General features: G+C 39.2%; 1 protein-coding gene across 2 annotated transcripts in view; it reads left to right on the top strand.

Moving 5' to 3' along the window:
- Positions 1-761: 761 nt before the first annotated feature.
- Pde1c (Phosphodiesterase 1c) overlaps positions 762-22,155 on the top strand; it is a 93,938-nt gene continuing 72,544 nt past the window's right edge. For both annotated transcript variants that reach the window (XM_064679052.1, XM_064679049.1), the window contains exon 1: positions 762-1,128. In XM_064679052.1, the coding sequence (XP_064535122.1) occupies positions 777-1,128 (352 nt within the window). In that variant the 5' untranslated portion in view covers positions 762-776. The remainder of the gene's footprint in view (positions 1,129-22,155) is intronic.

Below are 22,155 nucleotides of genomic sequence, written 5' to 3'. Positions count from 1 at the left end.
AAGAAGGATTAACAAAGTTGAAATAATTTTAACACATGGAATTATTACTCTTTGACAGCTTGAACCCATTATTAATGTGTAAAAAAACCAATATAATATAATATAATATAAACAAAAAGGTGTGCTTATTATTTTTCCAAGTTTGATATGAAACAAGGGGAGATATCCAAAAAGTGAAATAACCTATCACTGGCTCTAACGAAAGACTACATGATTTTTCTAGCTCCTAAAGGGTTATGAAACTCTAGAGACCAAAAAAAAAAGGAGAATTGAGAATTTTTTATATAAATTAATTTAATTACATTTTGCTTATCCTGCATCATTAAATATCTTAAATGAATCTGAATTAGTATTAGTATTTAAGTATTTTATTCTGAAACGCGACATCAATTAATAACGAAAATGTTAAATTCCAAAATGAAAATTTTGTTTTACTAAAATTAAGCAACATTTTTCAATTAATTTGAGCACAAAAATATTGTACGATATCTACAAACTTTGAAACTATATGATTCAAAATTTAAAGAGTTTTTGGAAAATCTAAGAAGCCACGCTCGTGATAAGTAAACTTTGTCAGCCTGTCAATTTGGCGAGCTTAATTGCATCAAGTTGGCAGGGGTTGGCTTACTTTTGGGTCATGTTCTAATGGCCAAATTTAATACGCAGAGGTTGTGTGCCTAACAAACTTACCAAACCTGGCAGAATGTGTGCCATAATCAGGAAGTGATTGGAAAGTGCGCAGGCAAGCATAAAGCAAAACCCAACGCGCGTTCAACATGTCTAATCTGTCGAGTGCACCACGCCGTTTGGCGCCCGGTTCTGCCACGCCGGTGACCTCAGCTGCAGCAGCTGCCGCAGTAGCAGCAACTCCAATTACAGCTGTTGCACCACCCTTAGCCACATCTGTTCTAACTGCACGGTTGAGCGGCGACAACACGGTAACTAGCAGTGCGGTAGCTATGGAGCAATCAATGCCACCGCAGCCAATGGCAGCCACATCCTGCCCGGATTCACCAATACGACGCGTATCCTCGAGCTTGAAAAACTCTGCACTGGACTTCGCCTCGCGCTTTTTCAACAAGTGCAAAGCGGCCACATTTACGGTGGACGGCGCCACCTACACAATCGGTGAGTATTCTCGGCATTGCAAAATCAACACACAGAAATCCTTTCGACAACGTCGCCATCGCAAAATATTGGACTAAGGTCAACAAGTGTCTGGTGGCCAAACATTGAAAAAAACACCTCATATGTTACGTCCACAGCCGCTGGATTTAAAGAATCTTTCGTGTCAAATTGGTCTTTTTGTCTCTCTATGTGGCGAATGTCAGTGTCATATTTTCCTTTGTCTCAATCTTCATGCGAAGCTCTATACATGTGTGTGTGTGGATCGAACTGACATTGTGGGCAAGGTCGTCGATTGACATTGGCCCTAGTCTGAAATGTGTAGGTGTGCACTGTTTACTTTATTTTTACTCATATTTGTACTTTGTCCACATAAAACAATAAGAAGGATCGTTGCCGTCGGGTGCGGCCATCTCTGTCCACCTTTAAAAATTCGGAGGAATGGTGGCAGGTATTAAAAGTAAAATTCTAATATAAAGAAATTAACAACTAAGTCACCAAACGCCAGCAATTCGGTGGTTGACTTCCCCACATTACATACCCGCACGTGTCAAGTCAAAGACAAAAGTTTATAGGCGCTGTATAAAGTTATTTGATCCAGTAGCAGCCTTTGGGTAAAGTGTCGTAGCGCTGATGATGTCAAAAATGCCACCCTATGTTATTTAGTACTCATTTGGTATTTTAATTATCGGATGTCCGGCGATACTTGATACAAAGAGTCAATAGCATGGTCTGCCAATGCATTTGAAACCTGTCTCCCGCCAAACAATTGAGATTCATTGTTTGTTGCAATGATGAAAAGGTATTGTTGAAACAATTCATTTAAATGCACCTATAAATAAATATTTTTTTAAGTAGTTAACACAATAGATTTTTAGTTATTATTATTATTTTGCTGGCAACTGATTTTAATTAGGTTCTATCTATATTATGCGGGCTGGTACGTACATATTCGTGGTTGGTTTCAATAAATAAACGAAAAGTATACAAAGAAAAGCAAATTTAATTGCAATTTTATCTCCATCGTGCTCAAGCAGCCAAATCTGTAACGAAACAAAACAGAATCAGAAATTTCACGCGCCAATGCGTGCCAAAAAAAAAATGCCCCACCCAAATTCAGCTCTTCTGGCAAGTGATATGCCTAAAAGATAACTTGGATTGTGTTTGATTTGATACGGCACGCAAGTTAGGAAGTCGACTCTCCCAGGAGTCGCATCCCTGTCAAATTCCGCTGACTTAAGCGAATTTGCGTGGGTGTACGAATCTTGTTTGTGCGTGTATCCGCATGTGTTTTTGTTTAAAATCTGCGACAAATCGTTTCAATTTGATACTTTCATGTGGAATGCTTATGCTTAATTCACGCCACGTCCTACCGTGACACATCAATGCGCAATTGAACATACTTAATTAATATGCAATAATGGAAATTGCGGCCAATAATTGAAAGCGGCGAAAACACTGGAATATTAATGATTCAACATACATATATAATGTATGCGAATCGGTAAATAAGAGCCGGTCAGCAGCTACCTAGCACTTAACGCTTTTTAATGATGTCATTTAAAATGTCATTTAAAGTTTATGGAAGCGCAGTCCAATGGGAGAATGGCTGCCATTGTTGTCCTACGGCAACAAGGGCCCAAAGGATGTGCCTGGCGAAAAGCAAGGCAAAGCAAGCAATGATAAATTGCCAAGTTACAGAAGACTTAAGGTCCTGCCTTCGCATCCGGGCCAGAGTCCTGGCTGGACGTAAAGTGCATCAGCTGTGACATCAATTAAAACTTGTGTGTCAAGACGCAACAGGGCTGCAGTCTCCACAGGAATAATGCAATTAAAATTGCACCAAAAGCAAAGCATAACAGTCTCTAAGCATTACCCGTTCCAGTTGCACCAACAGCTGCAACATGTGCCCCACTAGAGCTTTATTAATAAGCCTTGGCAAGCCCAGCCGTTAAGTTTTCGGGTACAAGCTTCTGGCTCTTTTAATCTTTAATTGCTGATTTCTGTATACGCAATAAGTGCCCGCTACGGAAGTTGAAACAAAGCTGGGCAGCGGGAAAGAGGCGGGCGACCAACGACAGCTACGGGAAACACAAACGAGTACAGCTCGGTGTGTTTTCAGCCCGACAATGGTATTCAGACCGTTTCCAGCCCCACGAACACTTTCCGTGTGCACTTTGCAGTTGGCCGGAAATTGTGTTGTCAACGCCAGATGTGGAAAGGCGGTCAACAATTTTCAACTGCCTAGGTGCTGTCTGGCCGTGTCTGCCCCAGTGTCTAAACAGTTGTCCGGTTTGACAAGCCTGGTCTTGTTGTCGCTCGTTGTCATAGATGCGCAAATTAAAAATAATGACAAGCAAGAACTGCAAACATATCTGGGCTGGAGACATTACATCATAACAGAACTACGTTGGCCTTGAGTAAACCTGGTAAATTGTAAGGCAGTAAGAAACAAAATTAAAATTCATGAAAGCGGGTTCATTGATAAATGATGAATGTTTGAAAAAAAAATTACAATAAATTTAATTAAAGCAAATGGAGCAGGGTTTTTATTAAATACTCCTGCAAATATTCGGGAAATTGCAAATTTTATAATATGATTATCCCTATACTGACGTTTTTTTCATTAAAAATACGCTCAGAAAGATATAAATAAATATATCAACTCGGGTAAATAAGAATACTTATATAATATATGCATGTTGGCGTCCAACGTAGGATGCCATATACGCAATAGATTAATTAATCCAATTCACATGGGTAATCTCCAATTAAATCACAGTTTTTCCTATATGTGCTGAGCGTGGACTCTTAGTCTGATTCGGATATGTACAGCTACATATGTATATCGATTGCTTGAACACGGTCGGTAGAAGGACAGATAGGACTTGGAGAGCCAAGTATAAAAAAATCTACAACAATTAACATTCAAATGAATACGAACAGGCTCGCCTTCTAAAACAACAACTCGCACTTTGCAAGTGTTTCTAGAGCACTCTCAGAACGCTTGTTAATCGAAGTCCAGACACAATTTCAGTTTGTTTGCAAATCGCACTGTTCTATCGTGTTGTTTTTGTTTTTTTCAGCTTCAGGTAGTATGAGGTGGTACTGGTGCTGTTGGCTTTCCATTAATCAGGAAGTGTGGCGATTGAAAAACCATTTTGTTGCATGGCAGGCATCACCATGGCGCGCAGTGTGGCAGGCAGCGTATCGTAGATTTAGTAGCCGTTTGCTGGCCGCCGCCATCTTCACAAACGACAAAAACCTGTTGCAGAGAAGGCAGAACCTCGATAAATGCTCGGGAATTTATTGATTGGGTAAAGGCAAGGCAGAACTGGGCTGGCACAAAAGGAGAGAAAGCGAAAATCGATTTCACGCTCAAATTGATTTGGCTTTTATTGAATGGCCATTTAATTTATGGCAACTGGGCGTTGCGAACAATGAGCATCAGAACTTTTGTTTGGCAGTTTTAGGGCTTATAAATTTAAATTGTGACTCCAGCGGCAATGCGAAAACAAACTGATACAAATTTCTCAACCTCGAGGCCTATTCGCGCTGCTGCTCTAACATGATGTCAATGTTGTTGCTGTTGTCATTTGCCCTTCTTATTGGCGGCTACGTTGATTTTCAGCTATGCTGCTAAATGCCAGACACAGTGCACAACCGCACACATTTTCTACTCGGCCCATCTCTGCCACACACACACACACACACATCCATTATTATGCTGTGGGGAAAAGTGTATTGTCGTCTACTCCCCCGCAGCCAGATGCAAGTTTTTGATGGGCTGCCGTTGTCGAAATGTTGTTGAGGTTTGCGGGCATATTTTGGTAGAAATGTTTTTATATCAGCTGCAGAGAGACACACCAACAATCCAGACCAACCCAAACGCCACCCACACCAGACAGCCATGGCAGCAGTCTGACATCGCAGCATCCTTTACTTCCTGACTGTTGTCAATTGGCAAGGCTGCTCTACTCGACTCGCTCGACTTTTGGCAATTTGTTCCGAATTTTGTATTAATTTTTCACACAGGACACAGGAAATTGAAATGTTCCCATAACGGGAAGTCGTTAGCTTGCCGAAATGGCGCCTGCATTCGGCGACAATGTTGTAGCGTTTCATTTTGTAAAAGGATTGAGGGCAACGAATTTTACAGTTTTAGTTACGGCTCACAATTCAATTAAAAGTTTATAAGTCACGGCATAACAAGCTAAATGTAAATAAATTTCGGTTAAAACTCTTCTTATCAAATTAAGTCTACAATTTTTGGCAGCAGCCGAAAAGAGCATTAAGCGTAATGCGTAATTTAGACAGACGAACTTAAAGCATCCAATGAAACGAGCTTAAAAACTAAATAAAACCATTTTACTTTGCTCACACGTCCCTAAGCTAGGTAGCTGCATTCAATTAAATTGGGTACGCTCCATTTCGGCGATACAACTCCATAAGCTTGGCAGGTCATTTGAGCCGCAATGGAAACTTCAATCAAGGGAAATTGAAACCCAAAGCCAACACAGTTGCCCGCAACGCCGCCACAATAAAAGCGAAACGGCCAACCGTGGAAAGTGAAAGTTGTTTCAATCGCCTTCCCCACTGAATATTTGTTAGTACGCCTATCTATCGGTAGTATCATATTTATTTTATTGTCTGCATCAGCCCGATATTGATCGAACGGAACGGCAACAGAAACAGAAACAGTTGAAACACTCCCCACATGAATTTCTCGCGATATCCAAAACTTGTTGTTGTTTATTTGACGCAATCAAAAAAGGCCAACAACGAAAAAAATTTAATTTAAAAAGCAGCTCGATTGACGTGCGAATATCTGTTCTGCGTATATTTGTGTGTGTGTGTGTGGGTTCTGTTTTCCCATCGATTCACAGGAAACAAAAAAATTGTTTACATTTCAACAATCGAATCAACAAAAGGCGAGGGGCAGACAACTTACCAGCTCACGGGCAGTTCGAGTTGGTCTACTCTGTCATATTCATATGATACCAGATTAAAGAGGAATATTTATTTTATATTGGCATACATTGTTGTATAGGCAGCTATTCTATGAAAGTTTAAATAATTTATATACTTAATAGCCTTTTAATATTCTCTACATGGAAATTGAAACTCAGGCCTCACATTTATTTATATTTTTTTATTTAAATCAAGCTGATTGTTATTTTAATACATTATTGTACTAGGCTTGTTTACATTTCTATACTGTTAACCACAATAAACTTTATAAGCTCACTTTTTTCATCGATTTCATGGAACCTTTGGCCGGTTCAATATAAAAATTTTGAGGTAAATAGTACAAGTTATTTCACTATTTTGCTGCTCTTCAAGTCTCTTTCAAAATATATAATACTGTGAAAAGTCTGCTAACGGACAATCCTAGTGAAAAATAATTTTTCGTTATAATTTTGGCAAGCAAACAAACTTGGACGCACCACCGCGCACAATATTTTTATAAATTGTGATAAACTGCCTCTTTCAGCCGGCATTAAATTATGGAATAAAATAGACTTTAAGAACCACAAATAAATTTGGGGATTTTCCTGAATAATTGTATGGGTAGCAATAAAGTACAGATACTCAACAAACGTATCTCAAGCTTCTTGTGATGTGCACTCAAAAATAACCTCGTTTACATGCACTGCAATTTTTTAAAATAGAAAATAGAAAGTAGACTTCGACAAATGTATGTCAATCGACCTTATCATATTATTTAGGCTTTTGAGCTATATAGTTTTTAGTTAAGAAGTGTATACCTCTTTTTTTTAATTGTGTCAAGTAATTTTGTCTGTTTAATTTACGTTATTTTGTGTATTTTCTTTCCTCTGTCTAACTTGTACACACATGTAGATATCATGAAAAAATATTTGCGTTTGTTAATTACATAGTATATGCTTATACATATGTAAACGCATTAGTTATTTGCAAAGTGGGGCGCCCACACATGACTATTCATCATAATCAGATATTACTACATTATCATCAAGTATTAAAAACATGATAAAAATACATTCATAGATTATATTTAGAATATATTTAGATTAAGAACACAAATCATATCCGAACTACATTAAATACATTCGCATTTAATACATTTTAGCTACATTAAGTAGCGAAAATGCCCTTTCATCACCGTAATGCGACATTGCTACTCGACCTAATTAAATTCGAAGGCCAATGAAGGAGTAGTATTTGCACCATCAATCATGCGCGAATTGCATACTTCATACATCTGCTGTCGGCATCAGCAATATTTTATCAATTTACCAAACACTTTCTCATTGCTGCCAAATGGGGTGGCACGTTGGCAGCTTCCCTGATAAATTATTATGGCAATCATCGGTGACTTTTATGCGTAAGTTGAGGCGCTGCCTACGTCGCTCCGAAAAGAAATGACCATTTTAAAAGAAAACAAGTAAGAATGCTCCAGTCGAGAGAGCCCGAATTAGAGATACCCTGAACCCGCGTCAAGCGTCCAAAATTGAATATTATTATTATTTGCGACACGAAGGAGTTATCCAAAAAGTGTTTTAGATCTGTGTATACTATAAGAAATTCTACATACCAAATTTAATATATTCAGCTCTATTGGGATACAAGATATGTCCAAAAAACAAGGTTTCAATATCGATTTTATCGACTCTTCTGTTGATGCCGATCAAATATAAATGTACCTTATCGGGTTGTATATATTTCATTCTGTTTGTTACAAACACTTTCACTGAACCATTATACCCTTTTACCCATTAAAATGTGCGCAGGGTATACAAAATCCGAAAAAAACGGATAAGGCAGACAAAAACAATAACACAGCAGATGATATTTTTTATAGGCAACTTTTCTTTTTATAGCTTTTGTGAGCGCCCTGAAGCTACGTGGCGAAATTGTTGCCGTTCATTAGGCACCTGGCGTATGTTGTCTTGCCCCGACCGCGTCATTCTAAGTGCGGGCGCGTAAATAAAAATATCAATTTAAAGTTAAGAATTCTTTATTATACTTTTTGGCAAAGCAATACTTAAATGCATTGGCAAGCCCGTCGAGAGTCCGTCAAGGAAAACCTAACGCTAACCTACATCGGGTAGTGCAGATGTGCGTCCCCCTGCCACACCAAAGTGGGGCGTGGCCAACACAATGGCCAGCCTTGCTTAGCACTCAGCAAAGTTTTTGCTGCTGTGTTTATTAAATTTTCGCGTTCCCGAGGCAAGCTGGCAAAGCGAGCAGGAAGGAAGGCGCACGCATAAAGGAAAGTGGCGCCAATATTACCAGTTACTTTGAATTCCTTTGAGAACATTGCTTTTCGCTGTTGGCCGAGCAACAGTTTTCGAGCAGTTGATAAACGCGTTTGCCAAAGCTTTGCTTGGCTCGCTTATCACCGGACCCCTGCCAGAACTCTCAGTCTGCGCCTTTTTGGCCTGATTGTAAATCGCATTTCCATTATGCATAATTTGTTGCCTGCGGCCACTCTTGCCTTGCTATGCGACAAGTTTTATCAAGCAGCTCGTGCAACTTGCAGCAACTTTGTACCTACAATCGCCCGAGGCTGCCGGGTAAGGAAGAGTTACACGAAAAACGCTTCGACTCAACGAAGAAGTACAACATTCTTATGACACTTAAGTCGATATACCCGATAGCAGTATTGCATCTTAGCTATCGATTGGTGCTATAAAATGTAAATCAATTTTCTGAACAACAACATTTTCATAGCCAAAGCTCACCAATCATTTTCTAACCATCCCAAAAAACATAAAATTAAATGTTTAAGGGATACATTATACTCGGGTTCTTTTGACTTCAACATGCTCACCTGATTACACGTCTTTTTTTGTTTCATTGATTTTGGTTTGGTTAAGGTTTGATTTATTGAAGGGTGTGTCGCCTTAGCAGCCACCAATAAACGATATCGTCGCCGCACACGCAAGACTGAAGACCGAAGTGAAGCGGTTGGGCGGGGTCCGAGGCATCTACTTGGCTAGCTTACTGCAGTGCTTCGGTATGTTATTGCCTTTTTTCGTAGCTGTTGTAAGCTGATAAAAATCAGCTAATTGAAATGGACGAAAAATACTTTATGCTTAGCTTTGGTAAGCTTTTAAGTTTTACCAGAACTTTACTTAAAATTATAACACCTTTTGTAATAAACAAGCAAATATTCCCCGACTTTGCACGGTCCACATTTTTTGCTTCATTTTGTAGAAATCACTTTCCCACACATAAAAAGCATATATGTATGTCTATCGGACTTGCTTCATCCAAGAGTAGGATAGTGTTAATAGTGAATCTTCTAGTCGAGCACTCCCGACTAGAGCACGCTTACTAACATTTTCGCTAAAATAATCAACGCCATGAAAATCCATTCGTGTGGATGTGACGCTTCTCTCTAATGCATACAAACTCAATAAGTATGTAATTACTTGCTTTGCTTAGATAGATAAAAACCTTCAGACATCGCAGATCCGTTGCCCCGTAGTAAAATTTTCCTTGTTTGTGTCAGCTATTTCTTTTTAGCGCTATTTTCATTTTTATGTGCAACACAAATCAAATTTATGCGTTGGCCAACGGTTTTGATGGCGCTGCCCAAGCCAAGCAATTTCTATAACTGATATCATCCGTAACCCCCCGCCGTTCTTCCCTACGGCCACAACAGGACCTGCACTCTGAGTACATGTTTTGAAACTTGATTTGCCATGGCAAATCCCGCAGCTGCCACAGTTGCTACTATTATTATTATTACTATTTGTACGTTATTTGTACATATGTATTGCACATATATACATACATATGTATATGCAACCACTTGCCCCCATGCCCCTTGCCGAAACGGGCGCTGCACACGTTCGTTGCGCAAATTGAAATTGAATTGCGAACTTTAAAAGTTTATGGCCACAGCGAGAGACGAGCTCACTTAGCGGGCCATCAGAATCACGTGCGCAAGAAAGAGACAGACATGGCAAGAGAGCGGGAGAGCAGCAGCAGCAGCAGATCCTGTTGAGACATGCCGACAAACTTTTCTGTAGATGTTATCAATGAGAGGCTGAGTTGTGGCTCTGCTTTGCCTTTTGGCTATTGCTTTTCTTGTATGTATGTGAGAATCATGTGTGTGTGCCTTAGTTACTTTGTATTTCAGCTGTTATCACACAAAGCCACACACACACATACACAACGAAACACACACACTTACACACAACAATAGTTGAAGTCACTTTTATTGTTCACTGCACTCAGTTACTTATATATTTATTTTATTTTTATTTATTTACACTTCTCTGTGTTTATTTATAGTTACGACATTCAAGCTATATCATAAATACGTTTAAGAATTGATTTTCATTCGTTTTTCTATGTCAACCAGGTGCTGTAATCCTCCTATCTATGTGGGTTACACCACCCTAACGACATGTGGGTAATCAACCAGCATCAGCAACTGACCGATGAAGCGATTAAGCAACTTTTTGAAACCCTGTCAGATTAGTTCACATCAATTGAGATCTGCTGGGTGTTGGCTGAGTTTTGTAATCTTTTTTCTAGTTTGGTATAACTTTTATTTGCTTCACAACAAAGTTCCCAAGAAATCGCAAACTATTTAAAACTTTATAATTCCATTAAAAATGTATACAAATAGAGAAATTGTCCTGCCATGCGGGTGCTTAAAACTGCGTCGGTATTGATTGGCGCTTGCTTAAGATGGGTCTTAAAACATCAAAAAATCTAATACAGGTCTTTATACGAGTAATAAGCTGTATGAACACCGATTTTAGTCGATTCTGTGATGTATCATAATATTTGACATCAATACAACACTTGAAGGCAAAAAGAATAAGTGTATAATAGCTCAGAAAGTCCATATTTAACTTTCAATACTAACGATGTGACAACACTTTATTACAAAATATTTGGATTAGCTAAAATTTTATTTTTTATAGAATAAATGCTCATATAAGCACTTTAAGATTGCACAAGACTGCACAATAATACGAAGTTGACTTGAAATATTTGAAAGTTTATTTACAACACGCAGAACATCTTAATCGTTGTAAATAGTCTACGTCAATCATGCAACGATTTGCAGTTCTCTTCTTTTATTATTATTATTAATATTATTATTATTGTTTGTTGTTGTTTTTGACTGTCAGATTCGCTTTGGTAACGGCCAAAAGAGAGAACACAGATTCTACGCTTGTGCCCGCCCCAGTAAAAGTAGAGCCCATCGAGCCCTTTAACCCAAACACAACTCACAAACTTGATTTTCGCTTCCCAACCCTTATGGTATATTTTGTTGCCCGATTTTATTTGCTTTTAATCGGCCGACTGGGCAACCAGGGTACTTGTTCAAGGCTCATGCTGTTGCAGGACGCTTCAGTGATTTCATTTGGTCATGATTGCTTCTGGTCTCTGACTGACTCAACAGGCCTCAAAAGGGGTAAGCACAAATAATCAAGCAGCCCCTCAGCCTGGTTTCAGAATATTAACTGGTCAAATTACATTTGAAATGCTTGCGAATTTTTCAATAATTCACCATGCGTTACATGCAAACATTGCAATAATAATGACGATGAAAATTAACTTAAAGTTTTTTTTTCACCGAAAATGGCAGGCACGTGCATTCCATTATATATGCAAAATATGTGTATGATAAAATTTGTCAGCATTTTTAATATGCAACTTAAATATTTAATGTTGACTGTATTGCACAAAGCGAGTGCTGTAAAGCGAGATGACATACACACATGCATACATATATGGGGAGACAAGAATTTCAAGGGGCACAGCTTGCGAGGGGTTTCAAGTTGAGAGAGTACTTTCAAAGGTACTCACAGCTGGTAATTAAAACTAGCATCCAGCCAGCATCTTCAACTGAGTATGCTACCTTTCTTTCCATGGTCGAATCAACGGGTCCTTTGAGCTTAAAGCCACTTTTATATATATTTTGTGGCTTGCTCGCAATTGGAGGTCCCTGTTCGGGCGCCAAGTTTGTGGCAGCTCTTTAACACACACTTTACAGCTATTAACGGCAATGATTTTTAAGTGCATTATTAGACAAATTGTTGGGGCTATTCAGCTCATAAAACAAAGTGGTCGAGATTTTATAGATGCGAGGAGCAAGTGGAACTCTGGGATTAAGTAAAAACTTCTGTCTGCGGCGGCTGTCAGATGTGTAGTGCAACAGTTTTACAGCTTGTCCCTTGTCAAACTTTTTTATTGCATGCCAAGCTCTCCAATACGCATACCTGGAATAAAATGGGAAAGCGTAAGAGAATTATTTATGAGTGAGTCATATCATGCTACACGTGAGTCTCATTTTTATATTATAATATTAAAACAAGAGCAACTTTAAAGTTACCAAAGGACTAAGCATAAAAAACTGTGTTTTTTTTATTCTTAAGTAACAAAGCGGTTTTTCATTTCTTCCCTCTTACATATTTCCTTTTTACCCAACCATCAAATTTAACTTACCCCTTTAAGGTTTCAGATTAGCCCTAAGTCCACGGTTGCTGGCTCGCAGGTTGCAAATTTGCGCGGGCTGCAATTTTCTAAAAAAAAAAGAGCAATATTCAATATAACAATGATGGCAATAATATAAAAACTCCTTGTTACCTGTGCCAGTTCCTAAAAAAAATACTTTGCACTGTGCTCCCTGCGGATACTGTAATATATAGCCATCATCTGGAATCTAATTCAATTTAGACAATTTTCATATTACACCTAGCACTTACGTATAGTGTGTCGAAGCGTCTGCAAATGACCTTTGAATGGCTTAAGCAAATATTGATTTGTGTCTGCGTCGAGAGCTGCTGTTGGGGAAGAAAATGTAAATCGGAATACGAATCGGATTGTGGACTTGGCATCCGCTCACCTTTTTGCAGCTGACGAAGCATAAATCCGGGCTCCACTTTGCTCCTGACAATGCAGCGGGATTAAAAATTGAGACGAAGGAAACGCACACGCCGGCATTGCCAGGATAACACAGCGCAGACAGGCGCTGCCAGGACACCATTGTGCATCATGCCAGCCAGCCATACAATTGGCTAGCAATTGTTGCCGCTGCTGTTTTTCCAGTCGTTGTCATTGTGGTTGCTCTGCATTATGCGCAGGCAATCGAAAGTGGGCGGTTTGCCAGTGTCCTGGACATGCGGTTTCCTACAATTCAAGTGCCTTGCAAATTACGACTGCGAATTTGCAGTGCTATTTCTGCTGTTGTTTGATCATCGCAGCCAACAACTTGTGGCGGCTGTTGCTCATTTTGTCAGCACATCGACAATTGCATTGCATCAGAGTGAAGGTTGGTCAGCCCCTAAGTTGTGTGTGATAGTCAAAAGCTTGAGTGTCAAGTTGGAAAAGAATCAAGCTATTGCCTGGCTTTCGTTTATAATATAGAGCACCGATTCGGCTGGTAACCATTGATTATTTGCTCTGTGGCATTATTACTTTGACAAGGGACGTCTAGATAAATATCTTTGATATCTAATTAAATAAATTTGTTTATACACAATTCAATGCCCTTTTCTGATGCTGCCTTCTTAGCATCCAATAAAAATAGATTTCGGCCCAAAAAAAATGTGTATGAATTTAAATTGAGACCACTAACAAACACACACATGCATACACACACACGCACGGCACACACACACAGCAGGCAACCAAAAATTGGTCCTCTAAGGCACATAAAAATAATTCACGTGGTAGCCTTTTTGCTTACACATGAGCAAACAAGAACTCAGAGAGAGAGAGAGAGAGAGAGAGAACAGGCAGGGCGACAGGAGGTGGCAGGGGGTAGGCGGAAGTCAAGCTGCAGACATTACACATACGCACCGTACTCGGTCCTAGGCAAAGCGCTGACAACCATAATGAGATGTCAGCGTTGACTATCAAGTGGCTTTGGTAGCTGCTGGGCACTTGGCTTGGTTGGACCCAAGCGACCTGTTTCAAGTGGCGCGTCTGAATGTGGGGCAAGGCAGAAGGACATGCCCACTTCCGCTTGCCACGCAAAAACAGGCGTCGACGTGCTTAACATTTTTTAAGCCATAATGAGCAGCGGCAACAGCAGAAAATGAAACAAAAGTAAAAGGCGGTAAGGCATGACATTTGAAGTGCCTTTGGCCTAGTAGCTGCACACGCATAAATATCCTGGTCTCAGGACGCACAGCAACTCGCAAACTAATTTTTGCTCCTTGCCCATTGCCTCCATCCATTTTTAATGATGACAAATGCGCATGCCTCCCAAGCAGCAGCAGCTCCCATGATGATAATGATGATGACGATAATAATGCTGTAGCAAAGGCTTGCGTCTTAAGACTCAGCAGTGTTCCTGCTGGAAAGGATGACGCGCTGGATATTATTGAAATTGTAAATTATGTCAGGGACATGCAGCAATTGCATTTGAAAAGGCATCCCAAAAGGCATGCGAATATCCTGTGCTTAAGCCACATTCCATTAATGACTTGGCGACAGCATCAACTACAAGTACAATGCCCATAACTTTGTACCACCCCAGCCAGCTTCCTTCAAGCTAAATTGTGGGCCACCAGGGAATAGACAGCTGCCAGTTAAAGAGTAAAAGTCATTGACAACAACTTAAGCGTTGGCGTCAGAATATCCATTCCCGAAACGTTCAGCAAATCCTTAATTGACAGCAGTGGAAGAGCAAGTTTTCGGGCAGCGGGCAAAAGTTTTCTTGACTGCCTCACAACGGCGGCCACAACGCCTTTAAATCCATAATGAGTAAGTTCGCCGACATGCTTGCCACGCCCAGTAGCCAAGCATTTAATAATTAAAAGCGCCACAGTAAGCAGCTCCTCGCAGTTTCTTTCGCGTTACCCGTTTTGCTTGGTCGTTTGCATGTTACCAGCGGGTGAAGCTTATCGAAGAAATCAAATCAAATCACAAAAGCAATTGCACTTAGTGCAGCCAAACATGCGATTACAATGGAATTGAATAGAGTGGGTGGTAATCTGGTGTGGGCGTGGCAAGGCTAACTAAATTATAACTGTGGTCGCCTTTGACACGCACACAATCAACGCAATAATCTCCTAACCTCGCATTATGAACTAAGCTGCATGGCCTGAAAAGTTAAGAATATTAACTTTAACAATTGTTATTTGGGAAGCTTATATCAATATATGGAGGCTGACTCTAATTGGCAGCTTATTAATTCCTTTAAATAAAATAAATTAAAAAACAACAAAAATCACTTAAATTTGATTGAAAATAAACATACTCATACAATAGTGAAGGCAGCAAGCATTGAAATGCATTGTAAATATTTATCTCTATAGAGCAAATGTATTTCAATAGCAACTGCATAGACTAGATAAATTCTTAGTATTTGTTCTAGCAAAATTAAATTATGTTAATTGGTTTGTAACTAATTTAGCTTGTTTCTTGTGTGTGTGTGTGTGTGTGTATGTGTGTTGGTTTCGTTTAGCTCTTAGCAAGGCCAAGTCAATCAAGGTCCACTTGACCACAAGCACTAAATCACTCTGAATGGGTCCATGCTTGAAGCAAAGTCAGAGTCTCTGCTGGGGATAGAGCTGGAATTGGAGATGCGGAGCTTGTCTCTCTCGCTACAGACTCTGGGCCCACTTGTCGGCTGTTTGTCTTGGCAAAGTATAGACAAGAGTAAGCGTGTACTTGGTTTATATGAGGCTGCAATCTCTGACATCTCAGCCCAATCTTCGGCGTGTTGACAGCGCCATTTCCATGGCAGCTGCTTTTGCTTATTTTCTGCCTTCCTGCCTTCAAGTGCTTGAATTGGGCGTGGCAAAATCAATTGCACGCCATTTTAACTCTCGGCCCAGCCGCCATTGACAGCACATTAACCCGCAGAAGCCCTCAGACAAAATCTACATATACAAAAGACGCATGCATTATTTATTAAGGTTTACGGGGGTATTTTTTCAAAGACAAAAAAAAGCAAAAATAAACGATTTAGCGTTCTTTAGTCGGGAATGACTAACTGGTAGGTATCCTGTATCCAGCCACGAGATCCCTATTTAATGTCTCAACTCATATTATTTACGATATGTTCCCAAAACAAAAGAGGTTCTTATCCATTTTTATCGATATCAGAAAAGATCGGTGATATGCCATCTATTTCCAAGAAGTTAAAGTCGCTAGCTTTTATAGTCGCGTTCAATCGATAGACATATACATATATACCTTTAGAGTTTAGAGAAGCCCTCATCTGCCTGTCACAATTATTTGAACTAAGCCATTATACCCTTTATACCCATTTTGAAGGGTCACAGGGTATAAGAAGCTGAAAGATTTGCCAAATAAAGTGCTCAATCAGCAGGGAATCGACGGGTCGCTCGATTAAATCGCTGACTGACTTGATACGGGTGAACGAATTGACACTTGCGATGGATTAGCATAAGACACGGGAAATTTCTCAGGGAAGAGATAAGCTTTTTACCTATAATGGAAATGGAAAATGGACTTCAAGACGTACGTAAGGCTTCTGTTGGCGTACTTTACGTACACTCCAAGCTTTTATATGTCTATGTTGAGAAAAACCAGACAAAAATATGATTTACGATCTGACACGATCTTTATAATGAACAAATATACTGACAAACAAACTTAGTTACCGAAATTAATAAAATTACGGTATAATGGTTTTGGGTTGATTTCAACTTCATTGCTGATCGATGCTTCTTATATAATTAGTTCTACAATATAGCAGTGAAATCTTGATGAGAAAGAGGTAGAGATCAAGATATCTTGATTAACAAAAGCGCTTTAAAAAATAACTTAATATTCGAGCCAACGTTCATATGGCAGCTATAATGGTCCGATCTAGCCAGTTTCGACTTATATGTTGCCTGCAACAGAAAGACCAAAAATATATAACCTTAAGGGATCGGAAATGTCTCCTTCAATGCGTTACATAATTTATGACAATATTATAATTGCCTTTTTAAAAGAACAAAAGTAAAAAGCCCAGACGATCAAAAGAACTGTGTTCCTCTTTAAATTTCAATAAGGCATTTTGTAACTCACGTTCAACCGTAATACTCCGCATAACTCACCGCAATATTCGAATTCTCTAGGCGAGGTAGTACGGAGACGGAATTCGTGTTCGCAGGTTGAGCGTTATATTGGCACAACTGTTTCGCTCTGTGGGTCGCCATTATCTCACTAAGGCACTGCTAACTAACAAACATTTTGTTGTCTCGTCTCATTTCCGTTTCCGGTCAATGTTACAAAAGCCCCAACAACAATACGTTTGCTGTTATATCCTTTGGTGTTCATGGGCCGTTAATTTATGAATTAACGAAGGCGCAGCCTTAAGTTGGAGCTTTCAATTGAAAGTAAAGATGTACGGTTCCTCTGTAGGCATTATTAAAGATCTAGACACCGCTAAATTGGTAGAACAAATATTTCAGTAGCTGTCACTTGACACGTTCACAGGAAACTCATTCGGGCTCAGTCCTGGGTTTGAAGCTATGTTAAATGCCTTGTCATACATCCACATTATGCCGTTATTTATTAATGAACTGTGAATGTGATTGATGTGTTTGTTGTCATCCATGTTCTTAAGGCCCGCTGTTGTCATCTGTACGCAGCTGAATTTACCGCACTTGACATTTATAAATAAACGCTTTAAATGAGATTGCATTTCATTCATTTTCTCTGAAATGAGCGAAAGTCTCCCGCTGACGCGAACCGAACTTAAACCAACCTGTTAGCTACCTCAATTTTCATAACACACGTTAATAACTCTTCTCTTTTTTCATAAACTTAACCCTTTGAAATCACATAAATTAAAATTACAATGGGAATCACTGAGCAATTATAAGCCACAATTGTAACTGTCTTGTGAACATTATATTATATATATGGCTTAATTTAATCAACTGCAGCAAATTTCCCAAAATGGGCTTAGAAACACATAAGTCTTTAATAAAACTTCTCGGCATATATTTGCAAGCCACAAACATGCGTGTGTTTTCCTTCGAATACTATTCATAGAATTTCACTTGCGGTTGTATTATATAATCAGAGTGGTAGTTACCTGGTTACCTTATCACTCATGCCTATGAAGCGATGGCAAGTTGTTCGTTTAGTTGATGGATGAGTTCGGACCGAACGGAGGGGATTAATATACATTTATTCGTAACTTTTTTATTTATTATTTTATTTTTATATATTATTTCTATTTATATCGAAAGCAATGATGATACTTCTTAGTTTTTGTTGCCTTGGATAAAACAAAATTCTAAGTTTCCTAATTATCTCTTTTAAACTCTGTACTAGCACTCGGAAGATAAAGAAAAAAACGTTTGGTAGTGCCCTGAACCGTCTTCTTCCAAGAACAAATGCAGCTCGGCTTACGCGCTCCCTTGCCTTTGCTTTATTTATAACTAATTAATGTGTAAAGGAATTCCAGGCACTAATGAAAACAAAATTTAAAAAGTAACAGTCAACTCCCCTTGCTAGTAAATTCTGTTTTCCTACAGCATCTAGGAGCGTGTTAATAGCAGGACTTGCACCTATAAATTAAAATTAAAATCCTACTAATTGTTATGTCTCACTAGCCTATTTAAATATATACAAAATGTATACTCCAAACTATCATTACACATTAAGCTTAAAAAGTATCCTATGTCTTCCTTCTTTGGCTCTCAATTTAACTTGTTGTAGAGCATTACCTAAGTAGTTTCTCATTTAATCCCCAACTTGAATATATATATTTTCTTTCCATTTGCATTTTCCTGTACACAAAACAGCATTCAAAGTAAATACTGCTTAGTGAAAAGCAGCAAAAAGTTGAATCATGGCTCGTCTCGAGCTTTTACCTACCTGCTGCAGCTGTTGCACTTGCAACAACAAATAAACAAGCACAGGAAAAATCTTAAGCCACACAAAGAGCTCGGGAAATGTCATTGCCATTCCTATTGTCAGTGTCAACATGAAACAGTGCAACTAATTTGAGTCGGAAAATTTGCTGTCATCAGGGTAGCATGTTGAAACTTGGTCCATTCCTTACATTTTGGGAAACTGGCATTTGTTGGTAATTAGAGTAAATTGCCAAATCATTAGAGTGAATAAGAGAGCAATATCCGAGCTAACAATATAAGAGGAGTTTTTGGTAGGGCGAAACCTTCTAAAACTTTAGTTAACAGCACCTGAAAGCAGCTTATTATTCGCTTAGATGTGCTCGGGTTAACTTGGAAGAGAATCGGAATGGCGGAGAGCGAACTCATTATCCACCTGAGAAAAAGCGGGTAACAAAGTAAAATTGATTAAAAGTGCGCGACTAGAATATTCCCTTTACTCAGATATAGTTTCTAGGTATAATCAGTCGGAAATATAGTAGCTGTATTAAAAGCCTTGAGAGTAAGAAAAGTAAATTCTTTGTCACAGCTATTATCTTATCACTAATCGTGTAGACTATACAATGGACATGTGGACTTTTTACTGGCTGTCTGATTGTTACCCAGGTGAAGCAGACCTCGCAACGAAAAAAATCATTTTTTCACTACTAATTAACTAAGTAAAGCAGCAAACGGATGGTAAGCAGGAAAGGTAAAGAGTAAACCAAACCGGGATTTAGAAGGGGTCTGGTGCCCGAGTCATGAAGGCTGCTTTCAAAACAGGCAACGTTTACGAACTGTGGCATATTGTTTGACATGATAACCGGCATCTTAACACCTGACATAATTAAACGTTTTGTTGTCCTGCGAGAATGACGGCGTCAACTTCATAAGCGCACGCTTGACCTCCGTGTAAGCAGAGACAATCTGAGTATACAAACACGTGGACATATATAAGAAAATGTATATATACATATATATTTATACAGCAGTATGTCAGGCATATAAGTGCACACACAGACACACACACACACGCTCATAAAAGCGCACATACAGAAAGGACTCAGAGCACAAGATACTAAAATGCGCTTATGAGTTTTGCGGTTGCTCTAGAAAGCAACAACAACAATAGTAACTAACTTAAATATGCAAATATTTGCACAATGCCAGTGGGTAGCAGCGGGCTGAAGGGGGGCGCGGGGGAGTGAGTGGAAGCCTTGTTGATGACACGACACTTGCAACAGTTTTTCGCACACACCCTATGCACACATACGCATGTCTCAAGGAACCGCATGACTGTTTATTGTTTGTGGTCTTATCCTTTTATGGCATTTTTGTGGCTTCATTTTCTGGTCGACGAAATTGAATTATTTTTATTAATATTTATATTATAATGCCAGTTTGAAGCGTTGAATGCCGTTTAATGACTGCAATTAAGACGGCTTTTCATGCAGCTGTGCCTGGGCTTAGCTCCTTTTTGGAGGGGACGTGCCAAGGTCTTATCCTTATCAATGTGTCAAAGTGTGTGACTGATATGTCCAGAGAGTCGAGCCCAAGCATTTGCTCTTAACTAAAGGTGTATTAAGTTCTCTTCGTCCTACTAACTACTCTGCTCTCTTTCTCTCTCGCTCTCTCCCTCTCTCTCTTAGCGCGCGTTAAGAGCTTTTCACCACATTGGTGCTGCTTTGAAAAAAGCTTTTAGAAGCCGCACGCATTGACGGTAGGTGGCGCAAGTCGAGGAAGCCAAAGCTTTACAGTTAGATATTTTCATTTACTTCCGGATTTTCAAACTAATCATTTGAATAGACATAAGAAAGCATCTTACGCCTTCCGTTTTTTGACGGAGGTCCCAAGATATTTTCAGTAAACCTAAAGCTGCGGCCTAATTTAATAAGAAAATAAGAAAAAACGTATCTAAAATCTGTTGTGTTAAAGCCTTACTAGCTGCTCAACTGATATATTTACCTTTTCTTACAAATGAGAAATATATATTTGATCAATTATAATGTGGAAATATATATCCAGACACAGCAAATCACAGAGCTCTAGTCGAGCTTGCATGACTGTGTAATACCCTGTAATTACTTTGTGAGCATACTACATATCTAGATCGTGCCGTACTCCTGCAGATAGGCGGTCGGACATGGCACAATAAACTCGACAGCTGGGGCCGCTCAAGACTATATAAAAAAAAATAAAACAAAATTATTTCTTTCAAAGGCTGTCAGTGATCGGAAATGTCAAACGTTTCACCGATGGCCAGAGAGCGATATGGCAACGTTGGTTCATTAGGCAAAAAAGCGTTGAAAGTTGTTGCCACCGCTGCCGCAATTTGTATCGCTAGCCGATCGGCTTGCTTATTGAGTTTAATTTAATTGGCACAGGTAAACAGTCAGTTAAAGTCAAAGCTTCAAACATTGTGCTCCCCCTCCCGCGCCCTGCACCCATCCACACTGCGTTCGGTTTCCATAAAAGTTGAGGCACACAAAAAGCAAACAGCCGCCCGCTGATCACAGTGCCCACTCTCTACGTCACTCTGCCACCCCCCTTTCCATCCCCTTCACACGTAACCCCAGTTGATCTATGCATGCGTGGCGCGCATATTTCATGGCAAGGCGATAATTAATGCAACCAAAAACTGAAATACAAAGTGTCTCTTGTTTTTGTTTGTTGTTGCTGTTATTGCTTGTCTTGTCCAAAATATTTTATTAAATTTGTTAGTTTTTGTATACGCTAAGCGCACAAAGTGGTTTGATTGCGTACACTGCACATGTCTAGCACTATGTAACATTCTGTTGAGAAAATGAAATAAATGGCATTCAGCTAAAAAGAAAAAAATTAAAGTTAAATTCAGTTAGTAAACTCCTCATAGATGGAAATAACACAGTTGCTGTTGTTTGCATGCGACCAAAACACAGCAGGGAATCGAACAAATTTAAAACTACATCAACTTAGAATTTAAGAGAACAACAATTTAAGTCGTGTTCTTTTAGCCAGTAAAACGTTTAAGAAATCGATAATAGAAGAACCCAAAAATAATAAATTCAATTCAAATGACGTATTATTTTCAATTATACTTACGATTATTATTACATAACAGACAGTGAAACGTTTACGAAGACGATGCTTAGGAGAACTTGTATTATACTAAATTCATTCAAATTTCGGACAGCAAATTTAGAAGAAACGAAAAACGATGCTACTTAGA

Source organism: Drosophila montana, unplaced genomic scaffold (assembly GCF_035044405.1).
Source record: "Drosophila montana isolate Dmon_TW-CO22-7 unplaced genomic scaffold, ASM3504440v1 contig_1964_1, whole genome shotgun sequence".
Classification (NCBI taxonomy): domain Eukaryota; kingdom Metazoa; phylum Arthropoda; class Insecta; order Diptera; family Drosophilidae; genus Drosophila; species Drosophila montana.
Note: the sequence above shows the minus strand (reverse complement) of the source record. Positions and strands in the feature narration are given on the sequence as shown.